The sequence below is a fragment of the Stenella coeruleoalba genome, assembly GCF_951394435.1.
Source record: "Stenella coeruleoalba genome assembly, chromosome: X".
In the NCBI taxonomy this organism is placed as follows: domain Eukaryota; kingdom Metazoa; phylum Chordata; class Mammalia; order Artiodactyla; family Delphinidae; genus Stenella; species Stenella coeruleoalba.
The window spans coordinates 42,483,912-42,503,219 of NC_137152.1; the positions used below are offsets into that span (position 1 = coordinate 42,483,912).

At 47.9% G+C, this 19,308-nt stretch overlaps 2 protein-coding genes across 4 annotated transcripts in view; one reads left to right on the forward strand and one right to left on the reverse strand.

Moving 5' to 3' along the window:
• The first annotated feature begins 549 nt into the window (after nucleotides 1–549).
• TSR2 (TSR2 ribosome maturation factor) lies at nucleotides 550–5,832 on the forward strand. 3 transcript variants are annotated; one of them, XM_079910781.1, is made up of 5 exons: nucleotides 550–940; nucleotides 1,104–1,194; nucleotides 3,750–3,841; nucleotides 4,398–4,496; nucleotides 4,814–5,832. In XM_079910781.1, exons 1-5 carry the CDS (start codon nucleotides 842–844, stop codon nucleotides 4,937–4,939), a joined length of 507 nt encoding a protein of 168 aa, XP_079766907.1. In that variant the 5' UTR covers nucleotides 550–841; the 3' UTR covers nucleotides 4,940–5,832. The 3 variants fall into 3 exon arrangements, with proteins under 3 accessions (XP_079766907.1, XP_079766906.1, XP_079766908.1); XM_079910780.1 differs by having other exon boundaries at nucleotides 4,398–4,571; nucleotides 4,814–5,805; XM_079910782.1 differs by lacking the exon at nucleotides 1,104–1,194 and having other exon boundaries at nucleotides 556–940; nucleotides 4,398–4,571; nucleotides 4,814–5,798.
• A 490-nt stretch (nucleotides 5,833–6,322) lies between these two features.
• Nucleotides 6,323–19,308, reverse strand: part of FGD1 (FYVE, RhoGEF and PH domain containing 1) — a 35,383-nt gene continuing 22,397 nt past the window's right edge. Inside the window, exons 9-18 of the mRNA XM_079910784.1 lie at nucleotides 14,569–14,627; nucleotides 14,277–14,423; nucleotides 13,792–13,884; nucleotides 13,550–13,629; nucleotides 9,887–9,917; nucleotides 9,273–9,374; nucleotides 8,767–8,892; nucleotides 8,429–8,590; nucleotides 7,248–7,391; nucleotides 6,323–6,711 (exon numbers count right to left, since the gene is read on the reverse strand). Coding sequence (XP_079766910.1) covers nucleotides 6,406–6,711; nucleotides 7,248–7,391; nucleotides 8,429–8,590; nucleotides 8,767–8,892; nucleotides 9,273–9,374; nucleotides 9,887–9,917; nucleotides 13,550–13,629; nucleotides 13,792–13,884; nucleotides 14,277–14,423; nucleotides 14,569–14,627 — 1,250 coding nt within the window. The 3' untranslated portion in view covers nucleotides 6,323–6,405. The remainder of the gene's footprint in view (nucleotides 6,712–7,247; nucleotides 7,392–8,428; nucleotides 8,591–8,766; nucleotides 8,893–9,272; nucleotides 9,375–9,886; nucleotides 9,918–13,549; nucleotides 13,630–13,791; nucleotides 13,885–14,276; nucleotides 14,424–14,568; nucleotides 14,628–19,308) is intronic.

A 19,308-nucleotide genomic window follows, 5' to 3' on the forward strand; every position in this document is an offset into this window, starting at 1 on the left:
CATTTATTTCCTCTCCAATTTTTATTATTTCCTTCCTCTGCTTGCTTTGGGATTACTCTGTTCTTCTTTTTCTAGTTTCCTAAGGGGGAAGTTCAGGTTATTCATTTAAGATCTTTCTTCTTTTTTAATAGGGACGTTTACAGCTATAAAATTCCATTTAAGCATTGCTTTGGCTGCACCTCATAAAGTTTGGTGTGCTGTGCTTTAGCTTTCAAGTCATTTCAAGATGTCTTATTTCTCTTGTGATTTTTTTCTTTGACCCATTTGTTATTTAGAAGTGTGTTAATATCCACATATTTGTGAATTTCACAAATGTCTTTCCGTTATTGACTTCTAATTTCACTCCATTGTGGTCAGAGAATGTACTTTGTATGATTTCAATCCTTTTAAATCTATTGAGGCCTGCTTTAGACTTAATATATAGTCTGTCCTGGAAAATGCTCCACGTGCACTTCAGAAAAATGTGTATTCTGCTGTTATTGGGTGGAGTGTTCTATAAGATGTTAGGATGCATTATTAAATGCAGATTTTTAGGCAATGCTACGTGAGGTTGCTTCTGTCCTAGGGCCTGAAACGTGCATCTTTAATAAGTTCCCCACATCTTTTCTGCGTAGTACCCATGGGTCCGGAACTCATGGCCTCAGCCGCCCTCCCCTCCTGGCTTCCTTAGATTTATTACGTGTGAGTGACGCGGTGGTGTCATCGATTGCTCGACAGACTTTTCTATTGCTCTAGTCTTGCTGCCAGGTCTGCGGAAAGGCGAATCTGCGTTCTCAGGCTCGGCTTCCGACTCCTTCTGCCTGGGCGGTGCTGCGCTGGTATTGGCCCGCCTGGACGTCACATGCTCCGCGGCCGGATGATGGCGGGCGCTGCTGAAGATTTGCGAGCGCTCTTCGGGGTTGCTGTCCGCGCGGCGCTGGAGGCCTGGCCCGCCTTGCAGGTGAGCGGGGCCAAGGCTGGGACAAAGGTTAAAGACCGGGGCACAACAGGAGTTGGTCCGGCGAGCCGCCGGAGGCTTGGTTGGGCGGTGTAAGCAGCGGCCTCCTGCGCCCCCGTAGTCCGGCTCCCGGGCTGACGTGGTGGGCTTGGGCCTGTGTTCGCAGATCGCTGTGGAGAACGGCTTCGGGGGTGTGCACAGCCAGGAGAAGGCTGAGTGGCTGGGGGGTGCAGTGGAGGAGTACTTCTTCCGCAATGGTGAGTGAATGTGAGGCGCTAGGACGTGTCTCTGTGGGGCGTGGGAAGGAGGAGGCCGATCCTAGTGAGTCGGCACTTCCTCTTGAGCAATTGTCGGTTGGTACCTGAGGGCGAGGTGGAATGAATGCAGGCTTTGGAGTCAGAATCCTGAGTTCGAATGCCTTACGGGCCGTGCCATTGACTCAGAGTATCAGGCTGGACAAGTCGGTTTACTCCCCTGAGACTCAGTTTCATAATTTGTAAAATGGATATAAAAGTATCCACCAGCGCAGTGCAATAGAAATACAATGCTAGTCGCATCATGTAATTTAAAATTTTTCAGCAGCCACTTGAATAAAGTAAAAAGAAGCAGATGAAATTAATATTATTTAACTCAACATATCCAAAATACTTCGACATGTAGTCAGTATAAAACATTATTAATGAGATGTTTTACATTTTTTTTTAGCATTACGTTTTCAAAATCTGGTGGGTATTTTTCAGTTTTAGCACATCTCATGTTTTTGGTCTAGCCACACTTTAAGTGCTCAGTAACCACATTTGACTTTTGTGGACAGCAGAGATCTACATCTTTGGTGTGTCTTGAAGGTCGTTAAGAATAAGGGGCCCTGCAGGGAGTCTTTTGCAAAGTATGATTTTTACAGAATTTTCCATATAGTTTTTTAGTCTTGAAGATGACATTAGGCAGTGTTCTTTCTCTCAAGTTTACCATCTAGTGAGGGATCCAGATAAGTAAATAGGCGTTTACACATAGGGTGATAGGTGTTCTAGTAAAGAGGAGCTCGGTGCTTGGGTAATGTGAGACTGGGAAGGAGGCGTCTTTTGGAGATCGTTAGGGGGTGGTGGTGATTGGGCTGAATCTTAAGGGATGAGAAGGAGTTAACTAGGTGGGGGAGGCAGAGAGAGTAGCACTCAAAAATAAGTCCTGTGGTATGAGGAGATTATGTGTTATATTTGGAAAGTGGCGGGGAGCTCAGTGTTAGAGTAACGGTGTGTGTGTGCTTGTGGGTGTGTGGAAGGGAGGAGTGGTGGAGAATGGGGGTTGGAGAGGACCCTGGAAAGGGGTGAGACACGGAAGGTCTTATGGGCCTTTGATTTTTGTCCTTTAAGCTAGTGTTTGCCAAAATGCATGCGTTGGAAGACTAGTTCTGTTAGATGTTCAGCGAAGAAAAACCTTCTCCAGTCAAATTATATAAGAAAAGCTCTTTTCTTCAGTTTGTTACTTAAGAGTCACAGTAATCATTAACATATTAAAGGCTTGGATAAGGTTAAGAATCACCAAAAAGAAAGCTGTTTACCTTTGGTTCCCATTAGTTTTCTGTGAATAGCTTCCCTTAAAACCCAGCAGGATAGTTATTTCTCAGAAGCAGAACATGAAACACTGCAGTAGGTGATTAAAAATTCATGAGCGGGATCTAAAACGATGGGGTTTTCTGGCTAGAAAGTAGTCAGTGTGGAGCATGGACTGGAGAGGGAAAGACTGATGAGGAAGCTGTTTCTGTCTAGAAAATGATGAGGCCTGAACTAGGGCACTGGCAATAGTCATGGACAAGAAGGCGTGGCCCTAAGGAAATTGTTTGGCTGTAGAGGGGGAGGGGAAGGGGGGCAGGTTTCAGGTTTGAGTCGCTGGGTGGCTTAGGTGCCTTTCATGGTATAGAAGAACGCTGGGGAATGAGAAGTAGGTTTACAGGGTAAGATGATGAATCTGGCTTTGGATATGGAGGGTCTGAGGCACCTGTGAAACAGGTGGAGAGTAGTCTGGGTTGGAGACAGATTTGGGGGATATTAGAGTGTTAGGGAAAGCCAAGGGGGTGAATGAGCTCTCCCAGAGGGAAGAGAGAGCAAGGAGCTTTGTGGAAGACTTTCTTGAGTTATTCTCTAATTCAGAAAAAGTAGAGCATGGGCCTATAAGGTAACTGAAGCCAAGAGTCTTAGCCAAAGTAACACGATAGGATGTTAGGTCAAGGCTGTGATGATTTCATTGTGGCAAGTACTTACATCCATTTCTTCTTACCTATGCCATTGGTCTATGGCCTCCTGTGTCGGTGGAACAACAGCTGGGAAGAGTCTCTACATTTCAAAAACTTCAGCCCTTGAGTGATGGAAGTGAACATGGATTATGGGTCTCCCCTGTGCTAGGCATTGTTTGGGTGACTTCTCATAACAGACCTTCAAGGAGGTTACTATTAAACATCACTTTGCAGATGAGAAAACTGAGGCTTGGAGATGAGTCACATGCTCAAGGTCACATAGAGAGGAGGCCGGTTAAAATAGGCCAGATGAAAGATGGCGAGTGTGGATGGAATGCTGCAGGAATAGAGGGCTTAGTAGAATGCAGGAGATTCGAAATTAGGTATTTTATTTAGTGTTTGGTTTTTTCTTTTTAAAAATCATGTTAAAACCTGGAAAGTAGAGCACTTTAGCAAATAAAAGGCTCACTGAACCTTTACCCACCAACCAGATGTGGATCCACTAAGTAGGTATTGAAGGGTAGTGGGCAGGGGTGATGAAGTTGGCTGGTCTTTGATCAGAGGACCCTATCCTTTCCTACTCAGCTGACTTGGAGCTAGATGAGGTGGAGGACTTCCTCGGGGAGCTAATGACAAACGAGTTTGATACGGTTGTGGAGGATGGGAGTCTGCCCCAGGTGAGCATATCGTGGATACAACTGCTGTCTCCCTGCCTGCAGCCTTTCTTCTCCCTAGCTGTCTGTTTTAGACCAATGCTCTTGGCTGTAACCATTCTTTTCTTGAGTCCTGTGCAAGAACGTTCTATGACTCCCTATTGCCTGAGTCTAGTCTTCCCAGGCTTTTCAAATCTTGCCTCTTCTATTTCTCTCTATACATCATTCTCAGCTAGGTCTGTTCGTCACCCCCATCTCAAGGACACATCAGGCCAGGTACATTTCCACCCCTGCTCTGGTTAACATAACTGCCCCCGCTGGGATTGCCTTCCCTTTTTACATCTTCCACCTTTCAAACCCAGTTCTAGTGCCTTCCCTGCTAGGAGGCCCTCCTTCAATGCTTCAGACCCTTACTGAGCCCTTCATATGTGGTTGCTTCATTAGTGAACTCCTTGGAGAGGAAAGAGACCCATTCTCTTCTGGAAAGTTCCAGACCCCTCCCCACTCTTGCTGCAAACACGGGCTGGTTATATTGTAGGTTCTCTAGAAAATCCAAGCTGGTTGAATGTTTTCTTGGTAGGTGAGCCAGCAGCTACAGACCATGTTCCACCACTTCCAGAGGGGTGATAGGGCTGCTCTGAAGGAGATGGCTTCTCTCATCACCCAAAGAAAGTGCAAGGTCAGAGCCACCGCACTGACGACAGCCAGAGAGACTGATGAGGATGATGATGCAAACAGCGTGGAGGAGATGGAGGTGAAGGGGGTGCCTCTTGGGTGTGGAGATGCAGATATTTTCAGTCTTCTGGAAGATCAGCTAGTTTCACAGGGAAGTGATGGGGGTGGTGGTGATGGTGGTGGTGGTTGTATTATCCAGAGAGGGCAGGAAACTTTCCTAAGGTCACACAGCCAGTCCTGGCAAAGCTGGGAGAGCCTGGGTTTCCATTGGCCACAGTTGGGAGGTGTTGTATTTAGCTCTCTCTTGTATTTCTCCTCCAGGTCGCAGCTACGAATGATGGGGCAGCTACAGATGGGGTCTGCCCCCAGCCTGGTCCAGACTCCCAGACTATTAAGGAAGAGGAGATAGTGGAGGATGGCTGGACCATTGTCCGGAGAAAGAAATGAGTGGGGCTGGAAATAGTCTGGGTCCTTGTTTGCTAGTTGTTTGGGGCTTGTTTGTAGGGGTTTTTTGGAGGGTCATGGACCTCTGGACTGGTTACCCCATCTCCACCCTCTCCCATTCCCCTGTCCAGCTCCTTCCAGGGAAGAAGAGCCCAAGGGTCTTTGGTCTTGGGGTGGTCTGAGTGATGAGGCCTGGTTTCCCAGCAAAGTGCCACTTGGGTGCAGTCAGTGTGAAGAGGGAGGGATGAGTGGGTATGGGCGTGACTAGAGGAAAAGCTAAACGGTGGCTGGTAGTAGACAGGTGGATGTGTGAAGGGAGAGGACCAACAGGAGAACCAGTATTCCCGCTGGGTAAGGAATGTTAAGATGAGCTTGCTCATGGTTAGTTGATGATGTGAACGGAAGTAGCTGTGGTACCTCTCCCTCGCTTCCCCCTGCCCCCACACAGAGCAGCTGTATGCCCCTGCCCAGAAATTGGAACCTCCCAGGAATGCTTCCTTCCTGCAGCCCAGTGTCCAGCCCTGGGCTCCTTCAGGATGTCTAAGACCTTGTCTAGGCAGTGAGCTCGGGGGACCTGGGGCTTTGTTTTCTGTCTCCTTCAACCTCTTTTCAAACTCCTCATCCCATTGAAGTCCAGGGATGAGGCTTAAGACCTCAATAAATAATACCTTATTGTTTAATTTGTGGCTTGACCTGTGAGTAGTCTTGGAATCAGCCTTCTGGGAGCTGAGCTTCAGAGCTCAGCAAGGGAGCAGTTTCTGGGCCCACCCCAGCAGCCTGGTACTTTGGACAAACAAACGGACGAATGGAGCACAGCAGCGCTCTGAACGTTTCCGTAAGCCTGAAATAAACTGTATTTTTCTTTAAAAAACAAAACAAAGAGTATTCATTGTCCTCCCCGCCCCCCACCCCCCACCCCCGTTCCCCTGTCCTGCCCGGTGGCCCTGCCATGGGTCTGGACGATAAAATACTGGGTAGCCTGGGGCCAGGTAGAAGCTGTAAGCCGTGGGAGAGGCAGGAGGTCACCACCCCATGTAGCATCATACATGTGAAGACACTGGTTGAGGGGGCAGGGGTGGGCCAGGACCATGGGGTCAGTGGCAGAGCTGGCACTTGAATCCAGATCTCCTGCCTCTGGTGCTTTGGGGGGAATTGGGTGGAGGCAGGATCTGTAGGGTATTGAGGGGTTAGGGGGAAATGGCCTAATTCAGGCAGGTCTAGCAACAGCTCCCACCCTCCCTGGAGGACAGGGTTTAAAAAATTTAACATCACTGTAGGAATATTTGTTTTAAAAGCCCAGGTTTTGTGAAAAGATGAATTAAAAAACCCAAGACCCAGCATTCAGGATTGAAAGTGCCCATGATGGGAGTTCAAGTATTGACTGAGCTGGGAGAGAGCGGGCTGGGGCCCTCAATTGGACATGGGCAGCTAGAGTGTGGGGCAGGGGGCCCCAGTTACCCACAAACCCTCTAGGTCTTGTCTCGGGTCTGGGGGGCTTCAGAGGGTTCTGCCGTGGCTCCTGAAGCTGCCACTGGTGCCTCCTCCATCTCTCTGTCCTCAGACAGTGTGGGCCCTGGGCAGAACGTGTCCCCACGGCCTGCCCGGCCAAGCACAGCCATCCAGCGCCGCTGCAGCTCCTCTGTCTCAGGACTGAAGTACCAGCTCAGGTGGCTCTGGGTGATCTTGAAGACATGCCGTCTGTCAGGCCGTTCCCCAGCCTCAGGAGGCCCCACCTCAAAGCCAATGAGGGGCAGGCTGCGCTGGGCTTTCACATCCTGGGGGACAGGGACAAAGCCAGGGGTCACCTAGGGGTTGGGCTTCTCACTGGTTTTGTATCTGCTAAACCCCTCTTTTTCTTCCCTTGCTCAAGAACCTTATGTGGCTTCACTGAGCAACAGGAAAATGTCTGAACTGGGGCTAGAACGCAGGCTGGTTCAAATACCTCTTTCCTTCCACACCCCAAACCAGGTGGGCTAGTCTCTTTAGCATATAATGTTTTCCAGCCTTTGGGCTGTTGCCCCCCATCTGCATCTTCCCCATTCCAAATTGGATTAAGCAGTGCCTTGTCTCCACTACAGCTTCCTCCAAGAAGCTAGCCCTCCCACAAGTCACCGACTTTTCTCTACATAAGTTGACCCACAGTCACTCCTTGTCTCTAGCCAGTCTTTGTCTCACAAGGGTGGGGGCTTCTGATTTCTCCTTAGGTTCACCCTATCCTCCAAGGTCAAGGAGAGGTGAAGGACTCATGTGAAAGGAGGGCAGCCTGGTTTTGCCAGGTGGCTGAAAGGACCCAAAGGAGTAGGATGCACACCTGAGGGGCTCCGTAGATGTACAGCACCAAGGGTTCGTTCTCAGGGACCACAAACCAGGCCTTGTGCCAGCCTTTCCCGCCCTTCTCCATGTAGTGCAGGAAGCTGCAGATGACGCTGTTCTCCGCAGCCACTGAGGCCTGTTTCTGTGGCCAGAGACATGGGGGGCATCAATGTTGATAGGAGGCCTAGCCTGGCTCCTCTTGGCTTCAACACCCCCTCAGCATAGGCATTGCTATTTCCATGTCTCAGAGGAGGATGCTGAAGCTCAGGTGGCAGGAGTGATTTGCCTGTTGTCACTCAGTCAGAGTCGAGATTCAAAGCCAGGCTTGTCTGCCAGATTTGGGCCATGGCTGCTGCCTCTAAGAGTTGCTGGGAGGGGTATGTAGCTCTCAGTGGGGGCACCTAAATGCCAGTCAGGCATTCTTCCATCAGTCCATTTATTCCTCAAGTCATTTATGCATTTACACTTCATCTTTTTTTTCATCTTTCATCACATGCATTCCCTGCACTCAGCGAGAAGCAACCTAGCGTTGTGGTTAAGGGGTTGGGTGGGTGGGTAAGGCAGTCAGTCCCAGAATCCCAGCCCTAGATGGAAATATATTGACTTGGAAGGAGAGCATATAGGGCTGTTGTAAGGATTAGATGAATTAATACATACAAAGCGCTTAGAAGAGTGCCTGGCACAGAGTTAGCTTTCTTTAAGCGTTAAATAAAATAAATACCTCAATTTAAAAAGCAAAAGTGTGTGTATGTGCGTGCATCTAGAAAGATAGGAAGCATAAGCATTAATGGTGGTAATCTCTGGGTCAAAGGAATACGGTATTTTTGTTTATATTGTCTAACTTTCTTCAGTGCATATATCCTACTTTGTAATAAGAAAGCTGCCACTCACTGTGTAACATGGGCAAATAACCTCCCAGGGCCTCAGTTTCCTCATTTGTAAAACAGGAATAGGAATAGCATTGATAGGTAAGTTACTGTGAAGAATAAAGCACTTAAATAAAAATTACTCTTTCATTCACTCATACTCATTTTACTCACTCCAAGCCTGGGTCACTTGTTCAGTGGATACACACGGTACTACGATTTCAGAGATGCCCAGGCCTCAGCCACCACTGCGTGGGTGGCTGGGGCCCATGTGGTCAGTGTGGGTGGGTTAGTTGGGGGGCTTGGCTCTTACCTCCAGGATGGACCTCCGGCGCTGGGGTGTATGCTGGCTGCAGGCTGGGCTGCTCCCGGGCACCCCATGCAAGGCCACGTAGCAGTCAGTGCACACACGGTTGGAGCGGTTGTTGTCATAGACAAGGCGGGCCCGGAACTCAGAGCACTTCCCACAAACCACCTGGGGTGGCAAGTGGGTAAGAACAGCCTGATTCCAGCGGGCCTTCCCCTTCAGTGTACCAACTCCCACAGCAGACTCACAGCCTCCCCCCACTTAGAGAGTGCCCATTTAGAAGTGGGCCTTTGGGCTGCCAGCCTGTCCCCTCCCTAGCTCTGCCCCTGCCTCCCAGCACTCACATGCCCGCAGGCCTTGCAGTGGTGCCTGCGTTTGGTGATGGAATTGAAGGGCTCCTGGCAGCGCATGCACATGGTGACTTCCTTTTCCCGGATGGGCGTAGGTGCCCGCTTCCCAAGATCCACATTCTGGAGAGAGGGCCAGGGCTCAGGTCAGAGACAGCTACTCCCCAGTCCAGTCCATCCAGCCCTTGCCCCTGCCCCTGCCCCTGCCCCAAGGCTTGGATCATCACTGGGAGGCAGCAGATACATTCAGAAGACCTGCCTTTGAGTCCTGGCTCTGCTCTACCTCACTGTGCGACTGACGACCAGTCACGTCTACTTTCTGAGCATTGTTTGCCCAATGATTTCTCTGTGGCCCTACCAAAAGAAGACTGTGCTTCTGAGGTCATGTACTGCCTCTCTGGTCTTTACCCTCTGGGAAGGGGAGAGGAGCATCACAAGGTAAGGTGGGCACCTGGAGGCCCGGAGGGGGTCCCGGTGCAGGAGGAGGGGGTGGGGACTCTTACCGGAGAGTTGGGGGGTGTGTCTTCATCTTCCCTGTTTGTGGAGTTCAACAGTTTGAAGGTCTCCAGCGTCTGTTCATGCTTCAGGAGGGTAGAGTTGATGGCCTGGGAGGAGGTGTAAGAAGAGGTCAGAACACCTCAAAACTCACCCATTTCCACCCTTACTTCAACCTTCCTATAACCTAGCTTGGAGTCAGAAAAGTTGGGTTCTAGGCCCAGCTCTACCCCTTGCTAGGTGTATGACCTTGGGCAAGTCCCTTCCCAAATCCAGGTCTCAGTTCTTATATTTGTGAAGTGGGGGAGGGGGATCAGGGGCTGAAAAACCACAAAAGGCCTTCCTGGCTATTACTATCTGGGATTAAGGTTTTACAGGGCTTAACTCACTGGGGTTACACCCTCAGAGGAGCCAGCTTTCTAAAGGAAGAATTGGTTAGTTTCTGCTTAACCTCTGGACCTCAGTTTGCTTATCTGTGAAAAGGGGATGGTAAAGTTTATTGGAAGGCAGGTGTCCAGGCCCATTCTGGTGAGATGTGAATTTTAGGGGAGAGCCCACCACCCCCTTGAAGACCTGTTAATACTCTTCCAGCCCCCTACCACAAAGCCTTCTTGGATGTTACCTGGACCCAGTCTTTCTTCTCCTCCTCAGTCCTTGGGTAGGGAAGGTGGTGGGGGCAGGGGGAAAGAAAGATGTTGGGTTAGGCAGGCCAACCAAAAGCAATTGTAGTGGTAAAGAGCAGGTGTTTTGGAGTTGGAAAGATGTGAGTTTGACCCTTTTCTCCTTCACTTATCACTTGTGACCTTAGGCAAGTCATATAACCTATCTGAGTTTATTTATTCAACAGTTATTAATACTCTCCAGACCCTGTGCTAGGAACTTGGGCCTCAGAGAGGACCCTACCATCAAGGAAGGAGCTCACGGTCTAGAGGGGGAGACAGGGACAATACAGGGGGATCAGTGCTGTGACAGAAGGAAAATGGGGCTGAGGTGATCTGTAAAGTTCCCAGCACAATCCTTGATACACTAGGTTCTCAATCAGTGTGAGTTGCTTTTTGTTTAAGCTTTAAATAGTATGTTATTATCCATCAAAGTTTATATGGCTGCTTCATATTGTTCCATAGAGATATCTAATTTCTCTACATAATTTCCCTCATGAACTGTATTTACTGCTTTTGTCTTTAAGTGTCCATATATGTATGCATCTATTTTTGGACTGTTCAGTCTGTCTAATTTATATCCTTCTGCCATAAAACACTTTTTAGTAGTTTTTTGCTAAGTCTTGAAATCTGGTAATGTAAATCTTCAAACTTTGTCATCAAGATTGGTCCGGCTATGCTAGGTTCATTGCATTTCCATATATATTTAGAATCAGTATGTCAACTTTTACACACAAAAAAATCTACTGAGATTTTGATTGGAACTGAAGCTGTAGATCAATTTGAGATCATCATAGTCCTAGCAATACTGAGTATTTCAGTACGTGAAATGATAAATCTCTCAGTTATTTAGTTCCTTTTAAATGTCTCTCAGCAAAATTTTATGGCTTTCAGGGTAGAGGTCTTGAAACTATTTCATTAAATTTGTTTCTGGGTATTTGATACTTTTGATATGATTGTAAAGAACATTATTTTTCTAATTTTATTTTCTAATTGTTGCTAGTATGTAGAAATATAATTAATTTTTATATCAACCATATATCTGGTGATCTTGATAAAGTCATTAGATATGGTACTTATTAAATTTGTTTGGATTTAAAAAAAAAAGAAGGCAGGCTCCCACATGCCACGGAGCAACTAAAAATTAGAAGAGGCCAGGCAGGAGTCAGCCATGAAGCTGGTCCTACTCCTAGTGAGCAGTTGATGGGCCTGCACCAGGGTGGAGGCCTTGGAGACTGCAGGGCAGACCAGAGAGTTGGGGAAGGAAGGCAAAAATATATACTGATTCCTAAGTCAGTGGTTCTAAACCCTGGTGCACACGTTAAAATCATCTGGGGAGCTTTTAAAACTCCCCATGTTCAGGCTATACCCCAGACATATTAAACCAAAGTCTCCAGGGGTGGGTCCCAGACATCAGTATTTTTTAAAAGCTCCTCAGCTGATTCCTGTGTCACTAAAGTTGAGAATCAGTTGTCTAAATGGTGGGCATATGGGTATTTGTTGTATTTCTACTTCTCTGGATATTTGAAAATTTTCATTAAAAACAACTTTTTAAAGGGCAGTAAAAGCAACTGCAAAGCAAATGCTCCATGCCTTCCCTCTGCCACTAGGAGGAAACCCTACACTGCTCGGTGCACCCTTCTGGGCCCAGCATCCCTCTGCAGCCCCCTCCTTCCCAGCCTCCCAGCAGAACACTCATCCCAGTCACGTGGCTTATCACTTAGGCTCTGCTGAGGCCTGACTGGGCCCCACACCTGCCCTCCCCTGGAAGTGCCCGTTGTTGCCTTTGTTCTCACTTTCCTGGCCACAGGCCTCTGAGATGCTCTCTCAGTCTCTCAGAGCATCAAACCTAACTCCCTTCTCTCATCTTCCAGGACGACACCCTCTAGCCCACATTCATCTCACTCTCCTGCCTCCACACAGTTCCAGCAATGAGGGTTCTGACTCTCATTTCTTAATTCCTTGCAGCCTATCAGAAGCAGATAATCTACCCATGTGCATCCACTCGCTGGCCCTGACCATGGCCTCGATACCCTATCACCTGGGCCCTCAGAAGGCAGCATGAGCTCCAATTCCTGCTCTGCTTCTTTTTAGCTGTGGGATCTTGGGCAAGGTGCATAACTCTTCTGTGCCTCAGTTTCCTCATCTGTAAAGTGAGGTTGATGGTAACAGTGGCTACTTCAAGGATTGTTTTAAGAATCTGACTAGTGAATTTAAACTTAAATTGTTTAAGTTAAAATCAACTTAAAACTGTGCCTGGCAGGGACTTCCCTGGTGGCACAGTGGTTAAGAATCCGCCTGCCAATGCAGAGGACACAGGTTCGAGCCCTGGTCCGGGAAGATCCCACATGCCGCGGAGCAACTAAGCCCGTGCGCCACAACTACTGAGCCTGCTCTCTAGAGCCTGTGAGCCACAACTACTGAGCCCGTGTGCCACAACTACTGGAGCCCATACACCTAGAGCCCGTGCTCTGCAACAAGAGAAGCCACAGCAATGAGAAGCCCGTGCACTGCAACGAAGACCCAACACAGACATAAATAAATAAATAAATAAAAATTAAAACAAAACAAAACAAAAACTGTGCCTGGCATAAGAGCAAGTCTTCATTAAATGTGAACTATTATTATAATCATTCAAGTAGAGAATGGATATGAAGGCCCCTTTGTTAAATAGCTAGGCATTATTTTAAAATTTGTTATTATTTAAAATTTTCTTATTATGAAAAGTTTCAAGCATACAGAAAAGTAGATAGGATAACACAAGTACATTAAATATATACCCACTATATAGATGCAAATTTTAAAAATATTTTGCTATATTTATTTCATATATATGTATATATTAATATATATTTATATATGTAGATATGTGTGTATATGTATATATTTTTTGGTTGATAAATCATTTAAAAATAAGTTACAGATATCACGATACTAAATCATCAGCATGCATCACCAAAAAACAAGGCCCTGGGGCTTCCCTGGTGGTGCGGTGGTTGTGAGTCCGCCTGCCGATGCAGGGGACATGGGTTCGTGCCCCGGTCCGGGAAGATCCCACATGCCGCAGAGCGGCTAGGCCCGTAAGCCATGGCCGCTGAGCCTGCGCATCCAGAGCCTGTGCTCCGCAACGGCAGAGGCCACAGCAGTGAGAGGCCCACGTACCGCAAGAAAAAACAAAAACAAAAAACAAGGCCATTCTCCTATATCCTCCTATACCATTATCACACCTGAGAAAGTTAGCAATAATTCCCTGATAGCTGATGCCCAGTTCACAGTTAGGATTTTCCCTATTGTCTTGCAAATGTCTTTTAGGGCTGTTTTTCTCAAACCAGACTCCTATCATGGACCAAGCATTGCATTTGGTTGTTATTTCTCTTAAATCTCTGAATCTGCAATAAACTATTTGTGCTGTTGTTATTTATGTTTGGTTTACTATCTCATTCTTCCCTCTCCTCTAACAAAACCCATCAGAAGAGCAAGCATCTTTGGGGAAAGGTACCCACCCTTTCTCTGGAACAATCTCTCCTCTAGGGAGGTAGCCTCTGCCCTGGCACTAGGCCTAGAATGCCTCAGCATATCTGAAGGGAAGAGGGGGCTGGAGGGAAGATATAGGCAAGGGCAAGTACCTAGCCTGGAGCTCCAGGGAGCGCTGCTTTCCTGACACCAGGAAGGTCCGAGGCAGATTGAGGTTGGAGCTTTCCTTTAGCTGAATGGAGAGAGAAAGGGGCTTGGTGAGGCCTACTGAGCTCTACAGGGCCCTCGCCCCCTGCACATATGCACACACTTGGGGTCAAAGTCAGAATGTCTTTGTTCCTCCCAGCACCAAGGCCCCACTCCAGGTCCCCATTTCCCACCTCCTGGTGCTCACCTCCATGCCATCTACATCGATGCGTGCCCGCACGCTAAACTTCTGGCCAAGGAGCCGCAGCCTGGGCACACAGTAAAGGAGGCGGTCGTTGAACTAGGAAGGAAAAGGTTTCAGATGTATGTGTGGAGGACCCACAAGGGGTGTGGCCCAGCTCCCTTCCGTTATTACTCCCGAAGCTTTACTGCTAGGTACTCAAGGCAATAGGTGGAGAAAACACAGTCCAGACTGGGCACAAAGGTTGCAAGGAAAGAGCCTAGGCATGGGAGTCCCTTCCTAGTTGGGTGGCCTTGGGCAAGTCACTTCTCTCTAAGTCTTAGTTACATTATCTGTAAAGAAGAGAGAAAAAAAATTCCCAGTAAAGGTAGTGAAAATACAATGAGTTAGTAGAGGAAAGAATGGAGAGCAGGAAGTATAGCCTTGAGTGAGTACCAGGTCAATGTGGCGGGCAGGGGTGGGGGGCATGCACCCCTACCCGTGGCACTTACTAGTATGAGGTATCGGTCTTGAGTGGTCCCATTCTTTGCTGACAGCTTAAGGATGTGGCCTTCTTTTATGAGCTCTTTAGTGGGGCTGACAATGTCTTCCTCACCCCCTAGCAGCTCATATACCTTCAGCAGCTTGTGCATTCGTTCCTGGCAGGAGACAGTGAATAAAAGGCAGGGTTTGGGGTGCTGGCCTCCCCTCAGATGTCCACAAGTCGCAAGCCCCCCACCCCAGAACGGAGATCGAGATAGGTGGCTTGGCCAAGGAAGGGCAGGGGTTAGAAGGACCACTCACCATTTTGCGGATGGCAGCATTAGAGTGCTCTGCTGCTGTGGCTATCAGCTCCAGAGACTCTGCGGGCAGAGTGGGAGGTCAGATGGGGGGGCTAGCAGAGAAAAGGCTCTTGGGAGCTTCTCTGCTCCCTGAATACCTCCTCCTGGCCTGACCACACCTTTCCCATTCCAGAAAGTGCCAGCCTCAAAGATGTCCATAGCAACATCACTTAAAATCAGAAACTGACTCAATTAATGCCACAATAGCAGAATCACAGGACATGAAATAGCTGGCAGCCAATAAAACACAAGCTTAAGATTATTATTACCATTAAAAAAACAACAATAATAGTTACACATGTAACTGGAAGGAAATATACCCATGTTTAACAAGTTGTCTCTGGATGATGGGACTATGGGTGATTTTTATTGTCTTCTTTTTCCATATTTTTGACAGAGAACACATATTACTTTTATAATCACAAAAAAGTCAGATGAAGCAAAGAGATGATCCTATTCTTTGTCTCAATAATTCTGATTATAGGAATCTATACTAAGAAAATACACGTTTTATGTACAAATACACTTTCATTGCCGTGGTGTTTACAACAGTGTCAAACCAGAAACAACCCAGTTAAATAAATGTGCATTCATATAATGCAATACTAAACAACCTTTGCAAATGATGCTTTGGTAGGGTTTTTCATAATCTGTGAAATGCTCAGGACATTTTAAGAAAAGGAAAGGATACAAACTTGTATATACCAAATGATCTCAATTTCACAAATATACGTGTATAAAAAACACCAGGAAGAAAATATGTCAAAATGTTCCTCACGCTTATTCTCTGGAGTCTCGTATCATAGGTGATTTTCTTCCCTGCCTCTTTCAGCTTTCCTGTATTTCCATATTTCCTATTGTGACCAGGTATCAGAAAAAAAACGAAATAAGTCCCTATGCATCTCCACACACTAACAAATCTTGCCCATGCTTGAGGCCCAGCTGCACTGCACCCCTCTCTTGTCTGCACGGTGCTGTATTTTCCCACTCAGAAAATATGCCTGTAATGGAGGAGCACAGGTGCTTCTGAAGAGGGTCCACATGGTTGGCAAACCAAGTGTTATTTTCCTAGGGGAAAATGACCAAGGAAAATGACCATGGAAAATGACCTCCATGACCAAGTCTTGGTGCTCAAGATCTGTGGCCCCTAACCCAGTTCAGGCCTTTCAGGTGCATCTCCAACCTCCCAGCCCTTTTCCATCCTAGCTGCCAGAGGGAGCATTCTCACATACAGCTTGCTGTCACTCCTCTGTTCAAATCTGTCAGTGGTTTCCCTTTGCCTTCAGGGTAAAGACCCAGTCCTTTAGCCTGGCATTCAAGGCCCTTGGTGATCTGGCTTCTGTTGACCTCTCCAGCTTTCTCCACTTGCACCTCTCTAAACATGTCCTGTCTTGCTTCACCTGGCCAACTCAGTCTTCTGAATTCAGCTCACCTCCTCCTATAAGCCTGCCCTGAGTTCCCAGGCTGGATTAGGATACTGTCTGGATTTCCACCTTCCCCTTTGCTCCCCTCTGTCCCACCAGTCACACTACGTATCCATTGTGTATTTATATATCTGCATCCCTCAGCAGACTAGGAGCTCCCTAGGATGGGGCCAAGGTCTCACCATCCTCTCCTGGCTCCTGAACAGATGCTTTGCATGCCATCATTCAATTGTCACAACAACCCTATGTGCCCTGTTTGTCCAATGAGGAAATTGAGACTCAGAGAGAAGAGGTGCCGGCCCTAGGCTATCTGCCTGGGAGGCAGCAGAGCTGACATCAGAGCTGCCCTTTCTCCCACACATTCTGCATCTCCCCTACCCCAGGGCAACGGGCATGCTGGGTTGTGGAGGTAGGCAGTGCCCCGGGAAGGGGACAGGAAGAAGACTCTGGCAAGCTGTGGGCATATAAGTTCAGGCCTGTGGAGGCCGCTGGGCTCAGACCGCTTTGCTATCAAAGTGTATTGTGTGAGGTACAGACTGGCATTTACAGGGATCCAGTGTGTGTAGGCTCTGTCTGGGGATTCAGTGTGGGGATTTCAGTCCAGGATTTCACTTGGGGGTTCAGGCTAGGGAGTGCGCTTTGGGGAGCTTTGTGTAGGAGCTTGATCTGGAAGCTCTGGTGGGCCTGGTCTGGGCTTGGCAGTCTGGGATCTTGGTTTGAGTTCAGTCTTGGGCTCAGGGTAGGCTGCTCAGGCCAGGAGTTCCAGCTGGCCTGGTTTGGGGAGTCTAGGGTCCAGGCTCCAGAGTTCAGTCTGGGAAGTAGAAAGTGGGGGAGTCAGTCTGGGGAACCAGGATTCAGTGGGGGGTCAGACCTGGAGGTACTTTCTGGGGCTCTACCTGGGGATTTGAGTCTTGAGGGGTAAAAAAAAATAGAGAGGTCAGCGTAAGATCCTGGGCTGGGGAGCTTAGTGAGCACATCTCAGGCTGGCTCTCATTCAGAGATTTTCATACTGAGCAGCTCAGAAAACTGGATTGGGAAGTTCTTTCTGGGGGGTTCATCTTTGGGCTCAATGTGGGGAGCTCAGCTGGCCAAGCTCAAGCTCTGAAGTTCATTCTAGGGACTCAGATAGGGCTGAGATTGGTATAAAACAGGAACCTAAGTTAGGTGAACTCAATCTGGGGGCTGATTTTAGGGGCATTCAGTATGGAGGGCATCAGTCAGGGCATTCAGTAATAAAAACAACTAACATTTATTGAGTCTTTACCATGTGCCAGGTACTGTGCTAATAGCGTCACCTGGATCATCTCATTTATCCTCAAAACAATTCTATGAGGTAGGTATCATCATCATCTGGAGAGTCATTCTTTTGGGGTCAAGCTAGAAGTCTCAGTCTGAGCGACAGTAAATGGCGGGGGGTAATCTAGGGTGCTCAGTTTGGCAATACCTGTCTATAAAATGGTGGCTAAGGAGATGAGACTGGGAAGCTCTTTTGGGGGAATCTCCCTCTGGGACCTCAGGCCGAGGGCTGTGACTGGGAACCCACTCTCAGCACCCCGGGTGGGGAGAGCATTTTGGAAACTCAGTCTGGGGATGTTAGTTTGGGGAAACCAGTGTGGGGGATCTATAACTGGGACCTCAAACTGGGTTCAGCCTGAGGGCTCAGGTTGGAGATGTCAGTCTATGGGGCTCAACCCAGGTAGTCAGTCTGGAAGGCTTTTTCTAGAGGTTTAGGTTTTATAGTTCATCCTGATACCTCAGTGGGGATTCTCATTTCGGGGAAAGGACTAAGGCACTTAGTCTGCAGAGGTCTGTTTGTAGAGTTCAGCTATCAAATTTTCTAGTGTTCTAGCTCTTTCTAGAAGTCCAGGCTTGGTAGCAAAGTGCCCCATCTGGTGGGGTGGAAGGGGCTCAGTTTAGGAAGTGGACACAGCAGTGGACACAACTGTCTGCTCCCGACCCTTGTGGCTTCCAGGACCCCACATTTTCTTGGTTTTCCTCCTACCTTTAGGGCTATTCCTTCTAAGTCTCCTTTGCTGATTCCACCTCCCTCAGCTTTGTCCTTGGCCCCCTTTTCTTCTCCATTTACACTCAATCCCTTGGTGACTATGGCCAGCCTCATGGCTTTGCACACTATCCCTGTGCTAGTGACATCCAAATCTCTCTCCCTGGGATTCTAGGCTCATCTAACTCCAAATCAAAGTCCTAAACTCATCTCAGGAACCATCACCACCAGCCAAAAATATGCATGCAAGTCATTCTTGAGACTCTTTCTCCCAAGCCCCACACCCATTCACCCTAGTTCTTTCAGTGCTACTTTCAAATATAATATATTCTGAATCCAACCATTTCTCACTACTTCCACTGCTACCATTCTCATCAAGCCAACCTTTCCCACTCAGATTATTGCAAAAGGCTTCTAACTGGTCTCTCGGCTCCCTTTCTGGCTCCTCAAGTGATCCTAATCAAAACCTTGCCATGGCTACCCACTGCACTCAGAATAAAATCCATCTCCTCATCTTGGCCTTCAAAGTCTTGCTCCTGTCTCCAGCCCTATTTCTTCCACCATTCTACCTTCACTGGTCATGCTCATGTCACACTGGTCCTCTTGTTGGTCCAGAGATATGCAAGCTGCCGCCCCCTGCCCCACCCCCACCCCCCCTTAGGAACTCTGCACCTGCTGTTGCCTCTGCCTGGAACATACTCCTCCCTACTCAGCACGTGGCTCCCTTCTTCTTATTCAGAGTTGACTCAAATATCCTCTATTCTGAGAGGCCACCCAATCTAAAGTTGACCCCCCAGTCACTGTCACATTACCCTCTTATTCTCTGAATCACACATAGCACCTATCTAATGTTCTCCAGTGTATTTATGACTTTTGTCTACTATCTCCCCGAGTATAATACACACTCCCTGAGATCAAGGACCTTGTCTGTCTTGTTCACCTCCATGTCCCATGTGCCTAGGACAATGCACAGAACACCGAGGTGCTCAGTAAATAGCTGTTATATTAATGAAGGAATGAATGGAAGTAACAGTCTGGGGAGAGAAAGTTGGGGAGACTCTGGGCAGCACTCTTTGGGGTGTGACCCTGAGGAGTGGGTCTCATACTGAAGAAATCAGAATGAAACACTTTTCTAGTGGTTCAGTGTGTGAGTACTTGTCTAAGGAGGTGGTATCTCAGCCTAGAGATCCAAATCTGGGAGGCAGAAAATATGGAGTCCAGTCTGAGGTGCTCAGTTCTGGAGAGGTGATTCTGTGGGGTTCTGATCAGACATGGG

What these genes read in the sequence shown, in the direction of transcription:
- TSR2 (XM_079910780.1), top strand. Translation starts at nt 842, where the DNA reads ATGCTCCGCGGCCGGATGATGGCGGGCGCTGCTGAAGATTTGCGAGCG. An exon ending in AGGCCTGGCCCGCCTTGCAG is followed by an intron (nt 941 to 1,103) that starts GTGAGCGGGGCC and finishes CTGTGTTCGCAG; the next exon opens with ATCGCTGTGGAGAACGGCTT. An exon ending in GGAGTACTTCTTCCGCAATG is followed by an intron (nt 1,195 to 3,749) that starts GTGAGTGAATGT and finishes TTTCCTACTCAG; the next exon opens with CTGACTTGGAGCTAGATGAG.